This window comes from Oryctolagus cuniculus, chromosome X, assembly GCF_964237555.1.
Source record: "Oryctolagus cuniculus chromosome X, mOryCun1.1, whole genome shotgun sequence".
NCBI classification, from domain to species: domain Eukaryota; kingdom Metazoa; phylum Chordata; class Mammalia; order Lagomorpha; family Leporidae; genus Oryctolagus; species Oryctolagus cuniculus.
The window spans coordinates 50,113,668-50,123,993 of record NC_091453.1 but is presented as its reverse complement, the minus strand read 5'-3'; the positions used below and the strand labels follow the sequence as shown (position 1 = coordinate 50,123,993).

The 10,326-nt window shown below is 51.3% G+C and overlaps 1 protein-coding gene across 1 annotated transcript; it reads right to left on the bottom strand.

Moving 5' to 3' along the window:
* Window positions 1-1,850: 1,850 nt before the first annotated feature.
* On the bottom strand, window positions 1,851-8,378 carry AWAT1 (acyl-CoA wax alcohol acyltransferase 1). Its single transcript, XM_002720072.5, has 7 exons — window positions 8,178-8,378; window positions 6,836-6,943; window positions 6,534-6,604; window positions 5,381-5,585; window positions 4,575-4,746; window positions 2,931-3,130; window positions 1,851-2,721 (listed from the first exon to the last, which is right to left on the bottom strand). The coding sequence occupies exons 1-7, from the start codon at window positions 8,251-8,253 to the stop codon at window positions 2,567-2,569; spliced, it is 987 nt and encodes a 328-aa protein (XP_002720118.1). The 5' UTR covers window positions 8,254-8,378; the 3' UTR covers window positions 1,851-2,566.
* Between the last annotated feature and the right edge of the window lie 1,948 nt (window positions 8,379-10,326).

The window sequence follows — 10,326 nt, the reverse complement described above, 5'->3', positions numbered from 1 at the left end:
GTGCTATTTTTTAAAAGATTTTATTTATTTGAGAGGTAGAGTCACAGACAGGGAGAGGGAGAGACAGAGAAAGGGCTTCCTTCCGTTAGTTCACTCCCCAGACGGCCGCAACGGCTGGAGCAGCACTGATCCGAAGCCAGGAGCCAGGAGCCTCTTCTGGGTCTCCCACCCAACTGCAGGGGTCCAAGGACTTGGGTCATCTACTGCTTTCCCAGGCCATAGCAGAGAACTGGATCGGAATAGGAGCAGGCGGGACTAGAACCAGCGCCCATATATGATGCTGGTGCTTCAGGTGAAGGATTAACCCACTGTGCCACAGCGCCAGCCCCAGTCACTTGCTATTTTTAAAAGAGAGAGAGAGAGAGAGAGAGAGAGAACGTTAGGTAGGAAGTTCAAAATTAGCCTCTGTGTGTGAGAGGGCTTAAGGAAAACAACTCACCTGCAGGCGCTCACCTTGGAAACAGCCCCCTGTAACTTTGTAGTGGTCCTAGCCTTCCACTCAGGAGAATCCTCTCTCTTCAGCACCAACTGGCTTACCTGGCCTGATAACACTGAGCAATAAAACCTTCACATCCTTCCTCCAAGGAAGGCCCTCTAGGGGCAGCTCCTCTGCCTGGTGCCAGGTAGGCTCCCCAGTCTGGTAGCACTGAGTAGTGAAACCTTGGGAGAGATTTCACCTAAGACGCTCTCAGCAAACCCTTTGTCAAGGAGGAGGAGGAGGAGGAGGAGGAGGAGGAGGAGGAGGAGGAGGAGAGGGAGGAGGAGGGGAAGGGGGAGGAGGACTGGACCCTTTTCCCTTATAAGTGGCAGTCAGAATACAGACTGTGAGCTCAGCTCTCAGCCTTTTCCTGAGCCACCCGCCCAGCTGCCTGGCCGCCAGGTGTATTCTCTCCATTTAACCATGCGACTTTGCTTTCCCCAGTCTGAATGACAGGGCACTCTCTCTTGGATTCTGTCCCATACATTCTGACAGATGTCCTATGCCCATTAAACCTTGCTACTTTGCTTTCCACTGTTCTCTGTCTCACGTCTGAATGTTTTTGTGCGAAGACAAGAACCTAGCCCATCCATTTCTGCTAACAGAGAGATCTTCCATCTGCTGGCTCACCCTCCAAATGATCACAACAGCTAGAGCTGGTCCAGGCCCAAACCGGAAATCTAGAACTCCATCTAGGTCTCTAACAGGGGTTGGAAATGGACTTGGGCCATCTTTGGCTGCTTTCCCAGATGCATTAACAGGGAGCTGGATAGGAAGTGAGGCAGCTGGGACGGGAACATGTGTCCATGTGGGATGCCAATGTCACAGGTGTTGGCTTGACCTGCTGCACCACAACACCTGTCCCTTTGAGTCAGACACTTTTTATCCATTCCTAAGGCATGCTTGGTAGTGGTGTAGGCCTAGGTCTTTATGTTTGGGGATAGCAGATTATCACACAAAAATCTGGGCGTGAATGTTTCTAGTAGCACTATTCACAATAGCTAAAAGGAGGAAGCAACATGCAGGGCTGGCCCTGTGGCGTAGCTGGTAAGCTGTTGCCTGCCATGCTGGCTTCCCATATGGGTGCTGGTTCGAGTTTCAGCTGCTCCACTTCCAATCCAGCTCTTTGCTATGGCCTAGGAAAGCAGTCGAAGATGGCCCAAGTGCTTGGGCCCCTGCACCAACACAGGAGACCCAAAAGAGCTCCTGGCTCCTGGCTTCGGGTCGGCCCAGATCCAGCCATTGTGGCCATTCGGGAATGAACTAGTGGATGGAAGACATCTCTCCCAACCCCTGCCTCTGCTTCTCTATAACTCTGCCTTTCAAATAAATAATTTTTTTCAAAAAAAAAAAAAAAAAAAGAAGAAGCAACTTGTATGCCCATCAACTGGTGAATGGATAAACAAAATGTGTTAGGAACATCCAATGGACTATTATTCAGGCATAAAAAGGAATGAAGTATAGATGTATGCTACAACATGTAGCAACCTTGAAAACCTGCTGAGAGAAGGCAGCCAGTCCCAAAAGACCACATAGTGTATTGTTCCATTTATATGAAATGTTCAGAATTGGCAAATCCATAGAGACAGAAAGTAGATTAGTGGTCGCCAGGGTCCTGGGGGACGTGGGGGAACAAGGAGTGACTGCTAATGGGTACCAGTTTTAGGCAGAGGGTGCTGAGAAATGTCCAAAAGCTACACTGTATATGCTGAATTTTACTCCTCGAACAGGTTACATGTACGGGATGCAAATTGTATTGCCATTTGAAAATTGTATAAAGGCTAAGAACAAAAATGGAGTAGTGGTTGCTTGGCCATCATTTGAGTCCTTCAGGGGTCATTCAGGACCTGCGTGTCAGGCTCAGGGAGGACAGCAGAGCAGGAAGGGCTGCCAGATGCCCTGCTCTGGGGAGTGACTGGGCAAAGGCCTCAGGGAGCACTCCCCCCAGGGAGCAGGGGCTCAGAAGGAAGTCCTAGTGCCCCCCTCCCTCATCGCTCTTGCTCCCCCATCCTCTCTCTGGCCAGCACTGGCGGTGGGTCTCCTTTTTAGGCATGTGCTCTTGCACTGTGGGGCACACGGTCCCCGAAGTCAGAGGAAAAGCAGCTTTTGGGTCTCTGAGCAGCCGTGCTGTGTCTTATGCTGCTCAAACAGTTTGTGCAGGGCGTCCATGTAGAGGGCGTGGTATTTGTCCACCAGCTCCTGGCTTGGCTTTTCAACTCTGGGCAGTGGCAGTGGCTCCCCAACTGCAAGAAAAAGATAAGGAGAGAGTGGGAGAATTTCTTCTTCCTTCCACCTCTGTCTCCTTTCCTGGGCCTGACCGGCTCACACTCCAACTCAACACCCAGCTTCTCCCCCTCAGCTGCAATCTTCTTCCATGGGGATGGGGTGGGAAGGCAGGAGGTGGAGGTGGAGAAGGAGCTAAGGTGACCTGGGGGCTGAGGACGACACTCACCCACAGTGACAATGGGCCGGCAGTATGGCAGGACCCCCGTGGTGCCTGGGCGGAAGCCTTGTCCATAGAAGATGCAAAAATAGAAGCCAAAGACCCGGCGGAAGTAGCCCTGGAACTTGTACATCCTGCTGTCCTTATGGAACAGCACCTGGTCAAACACTTCGGTTTCTCCAAAAGTGAAAGTGGGGACCAGATGAGCCCTGTAGGAAAACCCAGATTCATTTTCCAGACACAAGGTGGGGCGGGAAGAGCCTAGAAGAACATTCGCTCGTGGCCCAGCCCCCTTCTATTGTGTGCAAATCTCAATGGCCCAAAGCAGTTCCTCTTGTCCTAAACAGGGCTCCCCTGAGTGAACCAGTGGATGGAACTTTCATTCTCTCTCTCTCCCGCTCCTTATAACTCTGCCTTTCAAATAAATAAATAAATCTGTTTTTAATATGAAGATCTTTATGTTTTTAAGGGATTTATTTATTTATTTGAAAGGCAGGAGAGAGAGAGAGAAAGTCTTACATCTTCTGGTTCATTCCCCAAATGGCCACAATGGCCGGGCTGCACCAGGAGGAAGCCAAGAGCCCGGAGCTTCTTCTGGGTCTCCCATGTGGATGGTAGGCCTCTGCTGCTTTCCCCAGGCTGTTAGCAGGGAGCTGGATTGGAAGTGGAGCAGCCAGGACTTGAACCTGTGTCCATATGGGATGTTGGCACTGCAGCTGGTGGCTTTACCCACTATGCCATAGCGCCGGCCCCAATAAAATAAATCCTAGGGAAAAAATTCTGCAGGGCTCCCCACTTGAGGGTCTCTTATCCTGAAATTTTCCAGGACAGTGAGAGTGCTATCTCTGGGGCAGGATTGCAAGGACCAGATATGGGGGTGCAGGGAGGGAAGAGGGCTTGGGCAGGGACCCCCAGAGGCTGACAGCATGAAAAGCTTCTAGGAGGTGCCAAGGAGGGGGATACCTGACCCTGTTTCCATTGGTAGAAAGTACAGAGAAAATGAGATAATTTCACCTAGATGTACATATACCAGGGCACTTCAAAAGTTCATGGAAAATGGAATTAGAAGATATGTTTATCTTGGTGCCAATTTTTTTTTGAAATTCAATCATAGGAGGAGTCTTCCAAAAGGTTCAAGGAAGCTATAGAGTAGGTATTATGAAGAAAGTACAAAGTAGGTGAGATTAGTAATAGCGACATTAGGAATGCTCAGAATGGTTAAGTAACTTGTCTGAGAGAGCACAGTAAATCATGGAACCAGGATTTTACATCAGACGCCTGCCTGCAGATTCTGCCTCTTGTACTACCAATTAAAAGGCAGATGTCAGTATCAGTATTGATAATGTGGCCATCACCTATAACCCTAGGGCAACCCAAGCCTGGACCCTGCCCCTGCCCCCCACCCCACCACAACCACGCACGCCCTACCTCTCATATTGAATCTGGGTTTGTATTTTAGCTTCCTGGGAACTGGTCCAGCTGGCTCAGGAGCTGATGACCTAAACCACTTTGCAATTCTATGCCCATCTCGCCTACTGAGCAGTAGATTTCCTGAAGGCAAGGCTCGCGTGTTGAGTCACCTTTGGCATTGCCAACAGGGTCACGCGGCTGGGAGAAGGCCACCACCCAGCCCTCTTCTGGGGGAACACCTACCCGTGCTGGAGGGCCGTGCGCACGAAGCCTTTGCGATTCTGGAGGAGGAGCGTGGTGGTGTTGGGCACACTCTGCAGGGCCTCTCCCACACCTCCCACTACTACACCCACGAGGTTGCCAGTGCCGTGGCTCAGCAGGTAGTCAATGGAGGACTGGCTCACGGAGCACAGACCTGGGCACAAGCAAGGAACAGAGAGAGGAGAAACAGAGTCAGGAGAGGAGCGGGGGAGCGGAGGCCTGGGGAACACGCTCCTGCCTGCTCTTCCCCAGGTGCAATTGTTTGCTCTGGGGTTCTAGGAGGAGGCTCCGTGAGATGGGGCTGAGAAGTGTGCAGAGGGAAACATTGTGCAGCCGCAGAACAGGATGCACTTTGGGGCTGTATCTCCACTTCGCAGGAGGCACTGAGTGGAAACTGCAGTCGGAAGGTTACCGGTGGGATAAGCAGAAGGACTTTCTGATTCCCAGACCCCAGTTAGTTATTAACCTCATGCTGTGTGGCAGGCTTTCCTGGCCTGATCGCTCTGAGCTGTCACACTACATCACCTGTGGTCGCACTATTGTCATCAGGACCCCCCTTCACAGATCGGGCGACTGAGAGCAGTGGAGCTTAGCTAGTGTGCCCAAGATCTCCCAGCAAGCTGGCAGAGCTACGATTCAAAACCCAGGCGGGTTTAGCTCCAGAACACATGCTCTTGACTATTAGGCCATGATGCCCCAGGCGCAGTGTGGTGGCAACGGGGCCTGAAAGGGTGCATTTGCCAGCAGAAAACTAGACCAGAAGCTCCAGTAAGTGTGGTCAGAAGCACCTTTGGCCATGAGGTACTCCCTAATAATGGGGATCTTGAAGAACCAGGACAGCGTGGCCAAGTGAGGAGTGATGCCTGGGAAGGCCCTTGCGAAGCCCGTGACCTCGGTGCAGAAGTTGCAGAAGGCGCCGAAGGTCAGGAGGCCGTGAGGGTGCACCCCCATGATGTAGTTGTGCTCAGGCGGCAGGTCTTCAGTCTTCAGGATCTGCGGGCAGGAGAAGGAACACCGGGGGGGGGGGGTGCGTGAGATCACGTGGGAAGCAGTGGGAGGGACAGACACCCCAGGAGTAGGGTGCGCCCCAAAGCACAACTTTGCAATAGAGAGACCCAGTGTGGACTTTGAGGGGCCAAGATAAGGGGGCGTCTCAGCCGTTGGGTAACAAGGTAGGGTGTGGAGCACCTAGAGCTGCCAGCCTCTTGCCTGCATCAGGGTGCTTTATGTGGGCTAATTTTTTTTCTTCTGTGAGTGCCATCATGACATGACAAAGGTCAGGGAGCTCTGCTTTAAAAATCAGGGCAGTGCGGCCAGCACTGTGGCGTAGTGGGTAAAGCCTCCGCCTATGGCACCAGCATCACATATGGGCACCGGTTCAAGTCCCACCTGCTCCACTTCTGATCCAGCTCCCTGATGATGGCCTGGGAAAGCAATGGAAGATGGCCCAAGTCCTTGTACACTTGCACCCACGTGGGAGACCCTGAAGAAGCCCCTAGCTTCTGATTTGCTCAGCTCCGACTGTTGTGGCCATTTGGGGAGTAAACCAGCCGATGGAAGACCTTTTTCTCCCTCTCTCTGCCTCTCTGTAACTCTGACTTTCAAATAAATAAATAAATAAATCAAAACTGCCCCTCTAAATTGAATCAAACCTATAGCTCTCTGTACTTGTCTGCCCTCTCTGTTGTATATGAACTATTCACATCTCTGTGAACTTCCTCTATGTCTTCTGCCTGTGTCACGTGCCAGGTCATGCCAAGGGTATCCAATGTGTCCTAACAGATTATGGAGTGCACCAGAGCAATATGGGTTCCAGGAGTGCGTCCAGCCTGCACCAAGACTCCTCTGGGGTGCTTGCCTTTCTTACGGACACTGCTAGCTCCCTGGTAGAAATGCCTAGCAGTTTGGAAGTTGTGAGGGGTGCTCCGAAGAGGCATTTACCGTAATGGGAAAGTAGTCCCTGATGTAAGTCCACACAGTCCAGTTCCTCACCCAGGCTGAGCGCCTGCCACCTGAAACAAAAATGCCAGGAGGGGATGATGATGTCCCGCTGCGCCACCCTGTACCTTCTCACCCAGGGTTGCCCAGTGGCACCGAGGGAGGTAGGATAGGAAGAGAGCCCAGGAGGCTCCTGTGGCTCTGAGAACATGGATGACAAAGCCCCGGGTTTGGTCAGTGACACTTACTGTGCAGGGCTGTGGGTTGAGCTGGAACCTTCCCGTTCATAGGTCCACAAATCTTACCTTGCTCTGGGGTCTTCCTGTCCAGGAACAGCCAGACTAAGTAAAGTGCTGGGAGAGGCCATAAGGGTGTAAACAGCAGGTAGATGAACAACGGCTGCAAGATCCAAACTGCCAAGGAGATTCGGTCAGCCCAAACTTGTGGTGCCAGCAGAACGTGACCATGTCCTGTCTCGTTACCAGCTCTCCATACTAGCCAGGCCTCTGGATCTGGCCCTCAGCACAATCCAGGTCCTGCCCATGCATCACTCATGTCCACTCATCCTTCAAAAATTTCCCCTAGGGCAGGTGTTGTGGGTGCTGCTACTTACAACGCCAGCATCCCATATCAGAGCACTGGTTCCAGTCCCAGCTGCTTTGATTCCCATCCAGCTCCCTGCTAATGTGCCTGGGGAAGCAACGGAAGACGGCCCAAGTGCTTGGGCCCCTGCCACCCGCGTGGGAGACCTGGATGGAGTTCCTGGCTCCTGGCTTCAGGCCTGGCCCAGACCTGACTGTGGCCAACTGGGGGAGTAAACCAGCAGCTGAAAGATCTTTCTCTTTCTGTTTGTCTCTCCTTCTCTCGATTGCTCTTCTTTCAAATAAATAAATAAATCTTTTCAAACATTTCTCCTATCATCTACTATACAAAAGCCCTATTTCTCTGCCTATCTGCACCCCTGCCCACCTAACTCCACCATCCCTCTATTGCCCTCTGCCTGCCACCAGCTTGTTTTTCACTCTTGTCCCATCTGCCCACTATTGTTTTCCTTCTGTCTCCTGCCTCCATCCCATCCATCATCCTTGAATGCTTGTTAAGCCACTAGCCTACCCTCCCATGCTCCTTTACCATCCATGTTGCCCTCCAGTTTGCCTACTCTGCATCCGTGTCCCTCCACTGTTTCCTAGGCACCATTCTTGTCCTCTTACCCATTCACCATTGCTTCCATTGCTTCAGTCTCCCCACACACTACCCCTGCCAGCCCCTCCGGGAATGCAGGACTCTGTGGGTCAAACACAGGCTACATTTCTCTAGGCTGTAATGCAAATGCTTCCTCTGTCCCACTCTCCATGATCACAGGGCAAATTTTCTTTCCCTGCATGGTGAGAGTTAGCAAGTGGAAGGAAATGAGCTAGATCTAGCCATTTCCATCATGCCCTGACTGTTGTCACTCTCCCCGGGGGCTCCATCTTTTCCTTCCCAGAACACTGGTAGAGCGCAAAGCTCCTTGGCTTTACTCTCCAGTGCTGTCTCAGATGATCACAGGCCAGAGACAAGACTTCCCATGACCACCAAAATCACCTCCGTCCTTGCCCTGGCCTCTGACTCTGGCTTCTTGCTGTGTACTCTTGGGTTGGTACTCACAGATGGCAAGGTAGCTCAGGGGCCACTGCAGAAGCATCAGACTCTGGAAGTGATTACGCCGCTTGGAACAAGACATGATGCCCAGGAGCCAGAGAGAGGCGAAGTTTCTAGCACAGCGGTCCAAGTAAAAGTGCCACAGGCCTCTGGAAGCTCACTCGACACTGAATGCAGGTGACTGTGAAGAGTTTGGACCTGCCCTCTCCCCTTCATGTCCTGCCCTACAACCCCCACCCACTGCAGGGGGCAGGCTCGCCAGTGCCCAGGACCGCCCCTTCAGATCAGGCCCCGCCCATCTGCCCTTTGATTTGCTTTCCTGGGATTATTAGTTCATCACGATGGAGAAAGGGGGAGAAGGACTGCCATCTAGTCAGAGGGACACAGGGACCCGAGAAGGGGAAGCCCACTTCACAGGCCACTGAGAGACTACAGGGCTTGTGCACTTAGGGAGATGACTGGTAGGAGGACAGCTTTGGGCTTTTGTGGACCAGAGAGAGAGCCCCTGGCTTTACAGCACTGCTACCCTAAAGCAGCCTGGTTTGGGCTTCCTTTCTCTCCTTTAACTTAAAACATTTTTTAAAATTTTATTTTTAAGGGGGGAGGAGAGAGAGAGGTCTCCCAACTTCTGGTTCTCTCCCCCACCCCCTACTGAATGCTTGGAGAGCCAGGTAGAAGCCAAGAACTCCATCTGGGTCTCCCATGTGGGTGGCAAGCACCCAAGTACTTCAGCCATCACTGCTGCCTCACAGGGTGTGCATTAGCAGGAAGCTGGAGTCAGGATCAGATCTGGGACTCGAACCCACACACTCCCATAAGGGATGCAGGCAACCCAAGCAGCATCTCAAACACCAGGCCACCCCCCCTGATTAAGTTTTTATTATGAACATTTCCAGACTCACCAAAACTACAGACTGCAACCAATTTTCACCTCCACATTCACCTTCAACAACTAGTAACATTTGGCTGTATTCACTTCATCTCTTGCTCCTTTTTTTTTTTGCTTAGAGCATTTTAACACAATTCTAAGACACCATGTCTTCTCACCCTGAAATACTTCATTATCTATCTACAAAAAAATACATATTTTCATGCATAATAACAATGTCACTAACAGACAAAAAATTTAATAGTTCCCTGACAATATCTAAATATCTAATCTATAGTCAAATGCCTTTTTTTTATAGCTGGTTAATTTAAATCAGGATCCAGATGAAGTTCACTGATTGTATCTGTATGTTATGTTTCTTCAGTCTTTTTCCCTTTCTGTGTGTGTGTGTGTGTGTGCACGCGTGTGCGTGTATGAGCGTGAGTGTGTGTAGCTCATTGTAAAATATGACGGGACTAGGGCTGGCACTGAGGTATGGGGGGCTAAGCCTCAATCTGCAGCACTGGCATCCCATATGGGCACCAGATCATGTCCCAGCTGCTCCTCTTCAGATCCAGCTCCCTGCTATGGCCTGGGAAAGCAGTGGAAGATGGCCCAAGTCCTTGGGCCCTGCACCCATGTGGGAGACCCAGAGGAAGCTCCTGGCTCCTGGCTTTGGATCGGCCCAGCTCTGGCTGTTGAGGCCATTTGGGGAGTGAACCAATGGATGGAAGACCTCTCTCTCTCTCTCTCTCTCTCTCTCTCTCTCTCTTTCTCTGTCTGTAATCCTACCTCTCAAACAAATCTTTTAAAAAATATGATGGGGGCCGGTGCTGTGGCATAGTAGGTAAAGCCGCTGCTTGCAGTACTGGCATCCTATATGGGCGCTGGTTCGAGTCCTGGATACTCCACTCCCAATGCAGCTCTCTGCTATAGCCTGTGAAAACAGTGGAAGATGGCCCAAGTCCCTGCACCCGCATGGGGGACCTGGAAGAAGCTCCTGGCTCTTGGCTTCGGATCAGCCTGGCTCCTGGCTTCAGATCAGCGCAGCTCCGGCCATTGCGGCCATTTGGGGAGTGAACCAGCAGATGGCCTCTCTTTGCCTCTCTCTGCCTCTCTCTGCCTCTGCCTCTCCGTAATTCTGCTTTTCAAATAAATGAATCTTTAAATTAAAATAAATGACATAAATGACAGGACTTCTAAAGTTTGTGGAAAATGGAGTGGAAAGATAAGTTTATTTTGGTGCAAAAACCCCAAAATCCATGTATAGGTTTTTCATCATATGTG

Excerpts from the sequence above, each read along its gene's own strand:
- AWAT1 (XM_002720072.5), bottom strand. The coding sequence starts at position 8,253 with ATGTCTTGTTCCAAGCGGCGTAATCACTTCCAGAGTCTGATGCTTCTG. Across the intron at positions 6,605-6,835 it reads CAGGAAGACCCCAGAGCAAG|GTGGCAGGCGCTCAGCCTGG; the intron begins GTAAGATTTGTG and ends TTTTTGTTTCAG. Across the intron at positions 2,722-2,930 it reads CCGGCCCATTGTCACTGTGG|TTGGGGAGCCACTGCCACTG; the intron begins GTGAGTGTCGTC and ends TTTTTCTTGCAG.